This window comes from Erpetoichthys calabaricus, chromosome 4, assembly GCF_900747795.2.
Source record: "Erpetoichthys calabaricus chromosome 4, fErpCal1.3, whole genome shotgun sequence".
Lineage (NCBI taxonomy): Eukaryota > Metazoa > Chordata > Cladistia > Polypteriformes > Polypteridae > Erpetoichthys > Erpetoichthys calabaricus.
In genome coordinates, this window is record NC_041397.2 from 51,923,466 (window position 1) to 51,939,402 (window position 15,937).

General features: G+C 40.6%; 1 protein-coding gene across 1 annotated transcript in view; it reads left to right on the forward strand.

Annotated features, from left to right (window-relative positions):
- Positions 1–387: 387 nt before the first annotated feature.
- Positions 388–15,937, forward strand: part of LOC127527715 (uncharacterized) — a 387,645-nt gene continuing 372,095 nt past the window's right edge. The window contains exon 1 of the mRNA XM_051927368.1: positions 388–631. Within this exon, the coding sequence (XP_051783328.1) occupies positions 584–631 (48 nt within the window). The 5' untranslated portion in view covers positions 388–583. The remainder of the gene's footprint in view (positions 632–15,937) is intronic.

The following is a 15,937-nucleotide window of genomic DNA, read 5'->3' on the forward strand; positions in this document are numbered from 1 at the left end:
GTTTTTAACCAGATTGTTTAATGGAATCTTGGAAAGTGAGAGGATGCCTGAGGAGTGGAGAAGAAGTGTACTGGTGCCAATATTTAAGAATAAGGGGGATGTGCAAGACTGCAGTAACTACAGTGGAATAAAATTGATGAGCCACAGCATGAAGTTATGAGAAAGAGTAGTGGCAACTAGGTTAAGAAGTGAGGTGATGATTAGTGAGCAGCAGTATGGTTTTATGCCAAGAAAGAGCACCACAGATGCAATGTTTGTTCTGAGGATGTTGATGGAGAAGTATAGAGAAGGCCAGAAGGTGTTGCATTGTGTCTTTGTGGACCTGGAGAAAGCATATGACAGGGTGCCTCGAGAGGAGCTGTAGTATTGTGGTATGAGGAAGTCGGGAGTGGCAGAGAAGTACGTAAGAGTTGTACAGGATATGTACGAGGGGAGTGTGACAGTGGTGAGCTCTGCAGTAGGAGTGATGGATGCATTCAAGTTGGAGGTGGGATTACATCAGGGATCGGCTCTGAGCCCTTTCTTGTTTGCAATGGTAATGGACAGGTTGACAGATTAGATTAGACAGGAGTTCCCATGGACTATGATGTTTGCTGATGACATTGTGATCTGTAGCGATAGTAGGGAGCAGGTTGAGGAGACCCTGGAGAGGTGGAGATATGCCCTAGAGATGAGAGGAATGAAGGTCAGTAGGAACAAGACAGGATACATGTGTGTAAATGAGAGGGAGGTCAGTGGAATGGTGAAGATGCAGGGAGTAGAGTTGGCGAAGGTGGATGAGTTTAAATACTTGGGATCAACAGTACAGAGTAATGGGGATTGTGGAAGAGAGGTGAAAAAGAGAGTGCAGACAGGGTGGAATGGATGGAGAAGAGTGTCAGGAGTAATTTGTGACAGACGGGTATCAGCTTCCTGAGCACCTCTTCTTTTCTCCACCCTAACAGCCCGCTTCTTCTCTTCTTTCGTCTGCATCTTTTCGCATTAAAACTGATTAGGTCATTGTTTGTGTTGCAACTACTTAGTATGTTTTCTTTAATTTTTCACTTAAGCTGGCACTTAAGTCTTCAAACTGCCTCAAGAATAATTTAAGATGTGAAGAGGTAGAGGAAGCAAAGGTCGTAAGATGAGAACAGCGCCTGTACGCATGCGCCGCATAGCCGCCCTGCTGGCCAATGCCAAGAGTTGATTCTACAGTAAAATAAAATAAAAAAAAGAGGAATAACCTTGGAGGTCAATCATCACCCTGAAAGCAGATAGTAGATGTCATGTAGTATATGTGTACTAAATTCCAAGTCAATAGTTCAAACGGTTTGCAAGCTACAGGAGGTTTAAAATCCTGGACCAACAAATGAACAACCACGGTAGCATATTATATATGTACTGTTTCTATCTATCTATCTATCTATCTATCTATCTATCTATCTATCTATCTATCTATCTATCTATCTATCTATCTATCTATCTATCTATCTATCTATCTATCTATCTATCTATCTATCTATCTATCTATTGCTAAAGATAGCCCGGCCACAGACAGACACGACACCAGATGTCTACAGTATATCACATGCTTTATTTTTCGACACAACACACAACACAACGACAGTGCACAAACCCCACACTAACTCAGTCCTTATTCCTTCAGCCTCCTCCACACCTCTCTCGCAAGCTCCATCCTCCTCCACCCGACTCCGGCTCCTCGAAGGAAGTGAGGCGGCCTCTTTTATAATGCCCCAGATGTTCTCCAGGTGTTCGGTAATGGTGTGGCAAAAGTGCTGCCCTTGCACCTGGAAGCACTCTAGGCGTACACAGCTTCTGGTTCAGCAGCACTTCCTGGTGTGGCGGAAGTGCTGTCCTCCAGGGCTCTAGGACTGTCAAGGCGCACCCTGGTGGTGGCCATGGGTCCCCATAGGGTTGAGCTCCCCAGCTCCATTTCCGTGGCCCTGATGGAATCCAGGGGGGCTGCCCTCTTGCGCCCAGGGAAAAACAGTGCTCCTCCCATGGTCCGACCCTCTTCCAGGCTTCCCGGTGGGGCAAGATCCCTGGTCTTCTTACTGCGAGGCAGCAGAGCTACCACTGCGACACTGCGCCGCCATTATATAGCTATAGTAATTCCTTATATATTTGCCTGCTATAAAATAGTAAGCAGAAACACATAAAAGCATTGGGGTGCCAGGGCTAACCTTTTAATTTGGCCTTGTTTTACAAATAAAATTATGGTTTTGGAAAAAGAAAGATTCCAACAACACCCATGACCCTTGTCCATAAGTGATGCCAATGCTCTTAAACCCTAGGGGCAGATGAGGTGGGACTGAAGGCAAAGTATGAAGGGTTCATTGTTCTTCTTTCAGGTTTTTGGATTCCTTTATGAGGATAAAAGTGGAATAAAATGCATGAGACAGTAGCACATCTAGCTATTTCCCCATAAGCACCTGAAAAATCCATGTAAAGGCACATTACGGCTAAAGATCTGTTCTGGTATCCAGAAGGTTGCCGGTTCGAATACCCATCACTGCCAAAGAGATCCTATTCTGCTGGCTCTTGAGCAAGACCCTTAACCTGTAATTGCTCCAAGGGCGCTGTACAATGGTTGGCCCTGTGATCTGACCCCAAGGGGTATGCAAAAACTAACAAATTCCTAATACAAGAAATTGTATAAGGTGAAATAAAAAAAAATTTTTTTTAAAATGACGCCCAGGTATTTGAAAGTACAATTAATAAAATATTTGAATTCTCTTAAAAAGATAAAGATAAAGAACCCCTTGTATTTATGCAGAAGAGGATTCTAAACATTATTTGCTTTTCCTAAGGAACATTTAAAATTTGATTGGAGTGGTATGCACCCATTTACTAAATGCACATATTCCATCAGTAGGTTGGGGGGTGTCATTGCCTATTCTAACTGCATTGGCTCTTTTCCTGTTAGCTGGTTGCTCCACAAATCTTTTTCCTTTACTCTCCAGGACTCAGGACATCCTTTGGGATGAGACCCATTCCTTTCATACCGTGTAATGCCACGTCTAATCACATCTTTTTTAGCCAACCCCTAGACATCATCCCCAACACCTCCATCTTGGTCCACCTCATCATCTCCTGCCTTTCACTCCAAAGGCCCAAACCACCTTGGTCAGTTTCCTGTCAGCACAATCATTACCTCCACACTAAGTCTTAGTCTTAACTCAGCATTCATTGTCCTGTCAATTATTGTCCATTTCGACATCTGATCATTCTCATCTCTGTTCTTTCCAGCTTTGCTTCATGTTCAGACTCATTAAGCACATCTTGTTCTCACTGAGCATGCTGCTTCTCATCAAGAATTATTCGAGCAGAAGTTTTTAAGGCCTGGTGCCCTTCCTAGTGCAAGTTTTCTTTAGTCACATTTTACGGAAACCATAATTAAAAACCCACATCAAAGGGGTAAAGGAGGAAACAAGGAGAGTCATAGAAATAAATGAGACAAGCAGAGAGAGTTTGAAAAGTCCACACAGTTAAAGAATGGACCAACTTTTCACACCAAACCAAGGCAGGAGAGATAGCAACACTGAACACTGTACCACTGTGCTGCTAAGTGCTCAATAAGGTAGTGATTTTAAAAAGATGCTTTCTTACAGTCATTGTTAATGTACACCTATTAGAAAATATGTCTAAAGAGTAAAGCACAATACATTTCCTAATGTCCCGTTGTCCCAAACTAAGCTCAAGTGCATTTCTTGGCAACAACCTGAAGTAATTATGGCTGAGTGATTTTGCCTGGGAACTCAGTATCTATAATGTAAAATTAAATGGCCAATCAAAACACAAATTGGCAATAAAAGCAATTAACGCAAATGTATCTGAGACTGCGGTGTGAAGGGAAATGTCTTTACACATTTGAAGGCCTTTCGGGATCAATAGCAATTAAGGAAGTAGTGAAATTTCTACCAAAAGAAATTATTTGTAATCATGGCCAGTAGTGTAACACTTGCTGTTCCTTCTGTGATGGAAAAAAAAACACTCATCATAGTTTACAATCAATCTACAATAGGCTTCTTGCTTCTGTTGACATAACAGCTTAAATAATTGCTACCCTTTTGGAATCAAATTCATACAAGCTATGTTATTTTCAGCAGCTAATCAAGCAAAATGTATCCATTGTTTGAAATAAGCAAAAAAATCAAGTAAGAAAACTTGAAAGCTGACATACTAATCCATTCCCAGATTCCATGCTCATTACATGGGCAGACCCTACTTCTATGGAGTCAGACATTACCATCCAGCTGAAATCACGTCTGATGCAGGGTGGCGCAGAGGTGTTCATTTTCTCTTTATAGTTCCAGAAACACTGACTGCAGTTTCATTAAAACTCAATGCCGATAGTCTCTACTGCAATGGAAATCCTCCATTCCGCCCTGTAATGGAACTCTTGTTTCACCTCAACTGCCAGTTTACTATTTCCGTTCCCTACTGATGAGCCATTTTTGTCTAGAATATCTTGTCAAGAGGTCTGACTAGACCGGTATGATAGTTAAGAAATTATATTACATCCATTCATTTCCTTTAAAAGTAGTGACAATAAAACACAGCTATTACTAGATGTTTCTCTGCCTCGAAAGGTGCTTCGGAAGAGCTTTCATTATAATCCTATGGGTTTATAATTCCTGGTATGTGGCATATCTTTATTATTTCGAAATAACTCGACTTTTACAATTTATAGACTCCTAAAGTTATCATTGACTTCATGATCTCTCCTTGGTATCCTTTTATGGCAAGTGGTGCCACAAACAAATTAGTTCTCCAGGCCATTGTCATGACTGTGTTTCGTTTCTAATTTTTATCTTGTTTCATAAAGATAGTCCTGCATTTATAATTTGTCTGTTATGGTTTTGGGGCTGCTGAATCCTTTTCCAGTGTTATTTTCTTGAGTTTTTTAAAAGTAATTCAAAATTACTTGAATCTCATTTCAAAGCCATCTTAGTTTTCATGGGTGCCACCATTTTGTATAAATAAAAGGGTTTAGTATACTAATGAATGATGGGTGATGTCACCATTGCAATGACATAAAAGGTCAACCTCAGACATTGAACCTGTGGTCTGAATGTGGGTTCCAATGCCCCACTGCAGTAACTGGAATAGTGTGCTGTAAAAATGGAGTTGTCCTTCGGATGAGATGTAAAACTGAGGTCCTGACTATCGGTGGTCATAAAAGACCCCTGGGCATCCTTTGTAATATGTAGGGTATCCTGGCTAAATTGGCAAGCATGGCTTAGTCATTCTTGGCCCCTAATCCCCTCCTGTCTCTATCACCCCTTCACCACCTAGTAGCTAATGTACATTGAGTGTACTCGTATAAAAATGGCACCAGGTGGGTGCTGCACATTAGTGGTGGTTGAAGTGGCTCCCCACTCACTATGTGAAAGTGCTTTGAGTAGTGAGAAAAGCATTTTATTGTTGTTATTATTATTATTATAAGCCTGTTTATAATTTCAACTATAATTTAAGAGTTGTGTTTTTGGTTTAGCAAAGAGATCTAATTGAATTTATGGTTATGAATTTGGCTTAACTCCTCTGGTCCCTTTTGCTCAAACTTAGAGCACTAGATCAGTGAGGCTGCAGCACTAATTGCTGTGCCACCATTATGTCTGCTATAAAAAGGTGCTATATAACATAGTGGTTATATGTTTGTTCGTTGTCATAAGGATTAACAGTTTAACTCATATGAAAGTGTTGCACAAAGGCATAGTGGTTAGTCCTGCTGCCTCACATCTCCTAATAATCCGGGTTCAATTCCAGACCCTTGAGGATCTCACAGCAAAAGCTGCAGGACCACATGGAGTCGGTCCTCGAGTTTTTAAGGCCTGTGCTGACCAACTTTGTGGTGTCCTCCATCTCTCTCTATAGGGCTTCAGAAAGTGCCACTGCTTTGGAAAACACACTGAATTGCTCCTGTTCCAAAAAAAGCAGGCGTCTCTTCATCTAATAACTACTGACCAGTGGCACTTACATCTCACATCATGAATACCTTGAAAAGACTGGTCCTGAACTATATGAGACATTTTGTGGTAGAACTTCTGGACCCACTTCAGTCTGCCTGTCGTACAAAGATTGGAGTGGAGGATGTTCTCTGCTCCACTAAGCTTATTCTCAGCTGGACAAAGCTAGTAGCACTGTGAGGAAGATGTTTTTTGATTTCTCCAGCACTTTCAATACCATCCAGGCATCTCTGTTAAGGAGTAAACTCAGAGATATGCTAGTGGATGAGCCTATGGTGTCCTAGATAATGGACTGTCTATTGGGAGATGGCAGTTTGTGGGACTCAAGGACTGCGTTTCTGATATGGATGTTAGCAACAGTGGAGCACCACAAGGAACATCCCTTTCTCTTCTCTGTATACCTTAGAGTAAAAGTTTAACACCAGGTCATGTCACATTCAGATTCTCAGATTATTCTACACTTATGGAGTGTATTGATAAGGGGATGAGACAGTGGTGCAAAGAGAATTATCTGCATCTTAACATCAGCAAAACCAAGGAAATGGTTATTGACTTTGGGGACACTAAAGACCCTTTAGGTCTGGTCATCATTAAGGGAGTGGATGCAGAGGTGGTCCACTCCTACAAGTACATGGGGGTCCACATTAAAAACATGTTAATAATAAGTTTAATTACTGAAGCTTGTTACTTTTTGGCACAAAAAGAATTTGAAAAACGAGGTGCAAAGGAAATAGTTATATAATGTATATGATACAAATAAATTAAGCACTGTCTGTAAGGATTATGACAGCAATAGTTAAAAAGATACTAGGAAAGCTGAAATGTAAACAGAGAGAAGATCACCATAAGAAATTCTGTCAATATTTCAGCAGTGAAAGAACAGTTAAGGAGTAAGTGAATTGTATTAAGAACAGTCAAGTTAAAGTCAAACTAAAATATACAGACAGTGAAGTTCTCCGAATTTGAATTTTTCTCAGGTTTCCATATGCAAAGAAGTTGATCACCTCCCAGCAGTCACAGGAACTATTAATGACAGTTTGGACTGGTCTTATAACACAGAGGAACTATATAAGAATGGGCAGTGCAGACTCTTCTTTGTTAAGAGGCTGCATTCCTTTAATGTGGGAAGTGACATCCTTTCACATCTTCTACAACTCTGTGATGGCCAGTGTGATTTTCTATGCTGTGGTGTGCTGGGTTGGTAACATCACTTCAAGAGAGGCCAACTGAATCAACAAGATGATTAAAAGGGCAGACTCAGTTATAGGATACAATCTAGACCCCCTGGAGGTTGTAGCAAAGCAGAGAATTAAAACTAAACAGAGTGCCATTATGAACAATGCTGCACATACTCTCTCTGACACGGCAACACTTAGGACTTTCAGACAACATATTAGGCAGCATAAGTGTGTTAAGAAACGCTAGTGGGATTCCTTTATACCAACAGCAATACATCTGCATAATGCCTCATTCTGACTGGGACAGGCACGTAAGAAATTTAGTTTCTTTCTTTCATACCATAGTGTGTGTGTATACATATTTATTTATCTATTTGCAGTATGCATTTAAATTATTTAAAGCACAAAATAAATCCAGTATACATTCAAACGTAACTTCCAAATGATGAAATGAAATAAAATTTGTTTTATTACAAAGGGAAAAAAAATACGAAACATACAGTGATGTCCTGTATTATAAATAGAATGCAACTGTAATTTCAAGCTATCTCAGCATCCATCACAAGTAGCATCCATTTCACCCAGTACAGGCAACTGGTTGTGGGGCCGATGGTCATACGCATACCACCTCCACGCCAAGAAGAATCCCTCTGTTGGGTTGAGGAAGTGTGAATAGGGTGGTATGAACTCCATCGACATGTGTTCATGGGCAGTACACTATTCCCTGACAAGACTGGAGTGGTGAAAACTGACATTGTTCCAAATAACTACATAATGTGCCATATCAGGTCTCACCACTCCCCTCTCAATCTCAGGACAGCACTCTAGAGCCCTCCTAAGAAATGAAGGAGACAAGCCATGTTATAGGGTCCGATGGTGGGAATGTGGTAGATTACACCATCCTCTGATTTTGAAGCACCCATGTTTAGCCTTACAACCTTGATGACCTGGGACATCCATTGTGGCTTGATGGCCTATTATATTTCTGCCACGTTGCCCGACTTTGTTCAGATTGAATCCTGCTTCATCCACATACACAAACATGTATACGGTGTCACTGGCTGCCAGCTCCATTGCTCCCTGCAAAGCAAAAATCAGTATATCAGATCAAATTTCAAATGAACATCCAATAGTGTAACACACCACTCAAAGAAAAAATGACAAAACTTTATGTGTAGCTGCATTTACCTAAAATAGATAGATAGACAGATACTGTAGATACTTTATTAATCCCAAGGGGAAATTCACATAATTTCATAATTCACATAAAATGACCAAAGTTCAGCAGCTCTAGTTTGCAAAATGGGAATTTAGCAACAGCTTGATGCATTGAAATAATTCCACAGATAAAATATCTTCATTTAAAAAAACTTTAGTAAAACAGTTCATACAAAAAGAGAGAAAAAAGAAAAAGAAAAAAGAAAAGTTCTTGTTTAAGAAAAGTTCTGTTTAAAGCTTAAAAATCTTGTTTCATTTCTTTAAGTTTGCTTATACAGTTGAACCATTTTTAAATGTTCAGAAAACTGTGTGCCTATCCCATTTTCAGGTTGTACAGTAAACGGATCCTTCAGTCCCTGCAAGACGCCGGAACCTATTCTAAACAGCAACTGACACACTGTATTTTAGTTATAGCAAGAAAGTTCTATCTCATATTAACTTACAGGGGATAAAAGGCTGTACCATTGTCTGTATTCTATTCAAATTAAGCAAACAAAAGTATGGGTTTAACTTACAGCATTAACTTTCTAAGATTGGCTCTTACAGTATGTTTAAAGTATGGTCTGAAGTTACACTGACATATTGAAGGGAAGAACATTACTGTACCTGTACATACAAGAACCTTTGCTCCTTCAGTCTCTCATTATTTCTGGAAAAAGGAACACTGTAGAGCTGGTTCATTGTTACAACATGTCTCTTCAGCACCCTATCTATGCTAGAGAGACTGACAGTGCTGATGTTCTGAAAGATGGTGTCATCTTGTAGAATGGCGCTCGGGATGTCATGAAGTCTAAATTCGTTGTTGGCCCTCACCATGTCAGCAATTGCTATTTCTTTGTTCTGGTGTAATTAATGGGCCTCTGATATCAGAATGGGGAAGTAGTACAATCCTGAAATGGCACAAACATGAATCCATGAATTCATCAGTTCATACTGTATATATGTTGCAATATGCCATTACTAAGTTTGCACAAAAATAATAAAATACAAAACGCTATGTGCAGGATTTTGGTTATATACCTGTTTCATTTCTGAATGCGTGTAATATGTTTGCCACTGATGTGCAGCTTAGATGCAGCTGGACCCTTCGCCCAGCCTCAGCCATGCTGAGGCCATAGTTTATTACTTAGTCAATAATGGTGGCTCTGATCTCATTTGATTTGTTTAGTTGCCTTTGATACCCCTGCCTCATCCTCTTTCTCTCTTCACTCCTCTCACCCCTCCACCACACATTCTGACACCTCTACCTCTTGCTCTTGCTTTTACACTTGCTGTTTGCTCCATTGTTTTCTTGCAGTAAAACTGAGGCAGACACTGAAATACACAGCTCATTGTACATTATATTTAACATACAATGATTTATACAATGACCCATTGTACCGATATGAATGAGAAGTGAATCTGAAAACTGAATTTAAGCAATTGAAAAAAACTGTAAGACGGTGCTGTGTGTTGCATGGTCCTGTAATGGGAATACAAGTTGGCACACCTGACAATAGCAGCACACGTAGTGATGTTCCCTCCCCATTGGCCTGGCACATCTATGGCCGACAATGTTTCAACCATGCCTTTAACATTTGGTCAGGTTGAAGCCAGCCAGGAAGTTATGTCCCAAAAGAAAAAAAAAAGGTGTTGTATGAGTTACATATATTTTCATTTTGGACAAGATATAGTTATAAAAGGCGCATATAGGCGCCTGACCCGACACAGATGGCTGCCTGCCACAATACATATTGCATGTTCTTTTTTACAGCCAGAGCAAATGTATACAAGTCACATTTACTGTACTGTATATCACCATACAATGTTGTACTTTTTACTGTAAAGCACAGTACATACCATAACTCCTTCACTGTGTCACCATTCCTTTCAAACTGCACATGGTACAGCTGTTTCATGCTCATCTGGTGCCTTTTCAGCACCCTGTCAATAGCTGAGATGTTAAACAATTGGATGTTTTCAAAGACATTGTTGTCTTCTATAATGGCACTCTTTGTATCTCCCTTAATCTAATGGCATTATTGGCTATGACCATGGTGCAAATAGCTTTCTCCTGTTGAGGTGTGAAGAGGGGCCCTCTGCCACCCCTGTGAGTTAGTCTTGCAGCTCTATGTGGGAAAAATACAGTAATGTAAAATAGAAGATTGAGTGAGATTTCAAAAACTATGTCATTTTGCATACACACTGTATATATATATATATATATACATATATATATATGTATCCATCCATCCATTATCCAACCCGCTGAATCCAAAGACAGGGTCACGGGGGTCTGCTGGAGCCAATCCCAGCCAACACAGGGCACGAACCAATCCCGGGCAGGGTGCCAACCCACCGCAGGACACAGACAAACACACCCACACACCAAGCACACACTAGGGCCAATTTAGAATCGCCAATCCACCTAACTTGCATGTCTTTGGACTGTGGGAGGAAACCGGAGCGCCCGGAGGAAACCCACGCAGACACGGGGAGAACATGCAAATTCCACGCAGGGAGGACCCGGGAAGCGAACCCAGGTCCCCAGGTCTCCCAACTGCGATGCAGCAGCGCTACCCACTGCGCCACTGTGCCGCCCTGTATATTATAATATACAGTATATCTATTATAAGAAAAAAATCCTGGGATAAGATGAGACTTTTTAGCCTGGGACGAGACGTGACTTTTTCAGAGAGATACTTTCACGTCTCTTTAGACAATACTTTGTGTCAAGTGATTTACCATGCTCGGGGCCGGAAATTAAAGACAAAGAGTACATGACAAAGTAGAACGTCGTAAAGAATTCAAAAACGTTGGCATGATACACATGCAGAGCAGGTTAGAGATAATGGAAGTATGAAAATTCGAAAGTCTCAAACAAATGATAGTAAAGATCACATTAGCGCAAACAAATGGAAAATATTACTCAGTGAAATAATGGAACAGAGAAAAGAGATCGAAAATATTGTTCGGATTTAAAGTTTAAGTCAGAGACTTGTAGATCGCCTAATTCGTGTTGTCATCAGGAAAAAGTAGTGTTTCCTCTCAGTGAAGAGGAGTATCTGCGAGAATTAAAAGATTTGTTGTTTGGTGAAAGTGAAATCCACATACGCAAGCGGCAGAGACGCAGGGGGTTGGCGAGCAATGCAAGCAGGGGGCAAAGCCCCCTAGTATATATATATATATATATATATATATATATATACTGTATATATAATATCCATTGAATTAATCTCTTCATATGTGTATGCGTGTGTTTGTGTGTTACAGCATATATACAGTATGTATCCGTATGAAGCATATTTACTGTATACCATAAAATGCAAGTGGAATACCGTAATATGAGGCATTACAATAAGTATACAGTATTACAGTATAGTGCACGTTGCACTGTTGAATTACATAACTGTTGTCTCTGTGAAACATTGCAATGATTGAGGATGTGGTTGTTCTCCCAACATTTGGCTGCGCCCTTCGGCTGACCGCAGCCATTGTAAGGCCATGATTGAGAACATCCACAAATGTGTCCCTTATTTCATCGGGAAAGTGTCTATGTCATTCACTTCTTTTATCTCTTCCTCTGTTTTGCCTCCCAACCCATCCACCATGCAGCCTTGCTCCTCCTCTTCTTCTTCCTGACTGTTGGCGCTCTCTTTTCCGCTAAGCATGCAAGTTTAACTGGCAGAACTAAACAGGAGTTTGGTGTGTGCTGAAGTCCGGTAAAAGGGTGCCGTCCATTCCTGCATTACTTATATGACGTATAACTCAAGTAGGCTCAAGCTCCTCACAACCTAGTACTTAAGAAATACATGAAATGGACAAATTTATACATAAATAGTCCAACCTTTTTTTTCCTTCTCTAACCTCTTTGCTGCAGGTTCATCTAAAATATTGATCATAATGACATCTCACATCAGGTATACAGGATTTTTCTCTCAAGGGATGTAAACATTGGAAATTTTGCAGGTACTGCAAATGCAAGATGTAAATTACAAAGCACTAGAGGGTTTTGTAAAATTTGGCACTATCAAGCATTTAAGCTGTACTTACCTAGAGTACATACTTAAGCAAATATGTATTCATCTCATTTAGGCTTAATTAGCGCATCATCATTTTGTTCTAATATCCCTGATTAATAAAATGTACATTATGACAGGATGCCAGATTCACTGTAGACATTGGGCTTAAGCTTTAATACAAGTAATATCCGAAGGTCTCAGATCTGTCCATCCAATTTTTTTCTATCAAAACTGGCTGCAAGCTCCTTCTCATAAGACCGAGAAACTGTGACTGAATGCAATGCACCTACTGGCAAAAGTGACAGGCGCTGAGATGTTGCTGTAGCAACAGCGAGCACCAAGCTGTACTTCAAGAAAATGACAAAGATTTTACTGACATTTACTCCGATAGCTCTATACCCTCCTCCCCCCACGGGCTTACTTTAACAACTTTAAATCTTTCTTATTTACAGTACACATCCAGAAAATATGATGCAATCTATTCTGTGCATATAGTAAACATATCACAAAAACAAGATGGCTTCAAATTAGAGTCAGCTGAAATTGGTTGGCAATTTAAATGTAATGGCAAACTACAGAAATATGGACATTGCCAAAGTAAATTCTAATTGAATGTCTTATAAATTTATCGTCAGAGGATGTCTAGCTGGAAAGAGGTTGGGGCAAGGCCACCATCAGGATGGTACAGGGCAGGAGAGAGGCAGCCTCAGAGACGGAGACAGAGTACAAAAGAGAGAGGCATTATGGTAGCTGGAGAGGTCCTGCACATGCCAGTTTGGGAATGCTGAGTCTGTTAGAGTACGTCATGTACATGTGCAGGACAAAACTGAGGTGGCCTGGACAGAAACATGTTCAACTCTCCCTTTAGCACTTTGAGCTACATTATTTGTATGAAAATGTGCTATATAAATAAATGTTGTTGTTGTTGTTTAGCTGGCCCTTCATTTGAAAAGACAGTGCATCCAGGAATGAAACATCACGAGTGGCAGCACAAGCTGGTCGCTAGAAGGCACATGCTCCTAGAAGTGAATTTCCTTTGATAGAGCAGACGCCTCATGTATAAAACTTGATTATGCTCGGAAACGTGTGCAAGCCATGTCTTACGTAATAGTTGAGATTTATAAAACAAAAATTTGACATGGAAATTGGCTTGAAGTTACAGCAGATTTCGACCATCTGTAAGTCCTAGGCAGATGTTTTTGGTGTTGGCATTTTAGAGACTCAGATGGAAGAACTATGAAGTGAACAGAAAATCTCGATTCATTGCACATTTCAATGATGTGTCAGTCACATTCCATTGTTCTTAAAGTAATTTTATTATGGTTGTGGCGGATGGCCGGCTGGGACACCCAAAGAAGAGAAGGATGGGGGAAGGCAGCTACTGAGGGACACTGCCTCCCCCAAGACGCCAAATGGCGAGTTCCCTGCAGCGTAGCGGTGCCCCAGATTCCTGCAAGGCTTCATGGGAACTGTAGTTCAGCATCACAGCCCTGCTGGGTACCATGGGTGCCACCAGGAGACGCTGCAGGAAGATCTGGGGATTTTTATTTCCCATATAGCCCAGAAGTACTCCGAAGTCACGGGGTCGGAAGACCCAAAGTACTTCCAGGCTGAAGAAAAATCCAATTCTCCATCTGACCCGGAAGTGCTAGCAAGTCACATGGGTGGAAGAACAGAAGCACTTCTGGGTCAAGGACTATATAAAGGACTGTTGGAGACCCAGCAAGCGAGCCAGAGTTGGGAGGAGTAGGACAGAGCTTGCTGGGAGGTATGGAGAAGAATATTGCATTGATTTATTACTGGGTTATTTGTGTATGGTGGCTTTAGTGCTTAAAAGGCACTTTGAAGATGAAAAAATTATTAAAAGATCTTCTTTGTGCTTTTACCCTGTGTCTGCGTATCTGTCTGTTGGGTTAAAGGGGCGACAGCGACCACTAGTGTCTTACACAGTTTATTGACATGTTCTCTCAATACAACTGTCTTCAATGCTGGTAATAACACCTAATTCATACTCATAATGTTAATTTCCTTAGTGTGCAGCCTATGTATTTGTCTCTAAAAAGGATGTACGGTGTGTTGTACAGTTTAACTGGTAATGGCTGATTAAGGGCAGAGTAGTGGCTATCTGGTTAAAGGATCTGTGCTGGTAACTGGAAGGTTGCAGTTTGAATCCAGATGTTTGCATGGCCAGAAGGAATACTACTCCATTGGGCCCTTCAGCCATTGATCCAGAGCCGCTGTACAATGGCTGACCCAGAGCATCTCTCTCTCCCTAACTTTGTGTCTCGGGAGGATAAGTTGCAGTATGTGAAAAATGACAAACTCATAATGCAAGAAATTGTATATGGCAAAGAAAGTGAATTTTTACTAATGGAGGCATTAGCTCTTTTAGAGGAATGGCAGTTTTTAGGGATTGCATGATTATGACTGGGTTATAAGCCGAGTTAGACTTCCTAGAGCCGTCCTCTTGTACTTGTTTGCTGAATTAGGGCCTACATTATAGAAACCATCATGCTGAAATGATGTAATTCCAAAAAAACCATAGTGTATTTGGCAACTGGCTAAATGGCCAGGAATCTCGCAGTCGATTCTAAGCTATGTCATGTCCTCTTTATGGAATGGTATACTTAAGAAGTTTCCTGGAGAAATGCAATATCCTTATCATCAGGGCTGAGATCAAAAGGCAATTTGCAGTGATTGCTGATTTTCGTAAGGTAATCTGCACAATTGACTGTACACTTGTTGCAATAAAGGCACCATCATGGAATGAATTTGCTTCTGTAAACAGAAATCACTTCCATTTAATTAATATACAACTAATATGCAATGCTCAAATGTGTCTGACTAATGTTGTGTGCCTCAACCCACGACTCCTTTATTTTATCAAATGATAGTGTGGGAAGCAGACTTCAGGGTCATGCTGTGTGTGATGGATAGCTTCTTGGTAAGTAAGCCTAACTGATGACTACAATTAAAGTTAGTACATTACAGACAACTTGTATAAACTTCTTTCAGGAGATAGTGGGTACACAATAAGAGAAGAGATATAATGAAAGGCAGTACTAGATAGAACAGACCATTGGTTCATTAAAAGGTAGACGGCGGTGCTTGGACTTGTCGGATGGCCCACTGCTGTACATCCCCACATAGATTTGCTGCATAGTGATGGCTTGTGCAGTACGGCAAAGGATAGCGCAGAGACATGGATGGCCTCAGGAGATCAACACAGTGGCAGTTCCAAGACATTTGGATATTGTATGTTAAATGTAAAGATATTAGATATTAGTATTGCAACACTTACGTTTACTTTTTCAAAATAAACGTCTGTGCATATAGTATGCATCAATTCACACTGGTACTGGTGGCAGACTGAACACTGCATGATGCCACATTGCTATTGCTCTCTCCACTCGTCTGATCCCACTTGCGTATTTTATTTTATTTTATTTGTGACTTCCACAGACAGACCTGTAAAAAAATGTTTTTGGAATTCTCCACTTGAGTCAGTAATACCTTATGATCACATTCACTTCAATTTTATTTCCTGCCTTTTTTCCTCTGTCCTTCCATG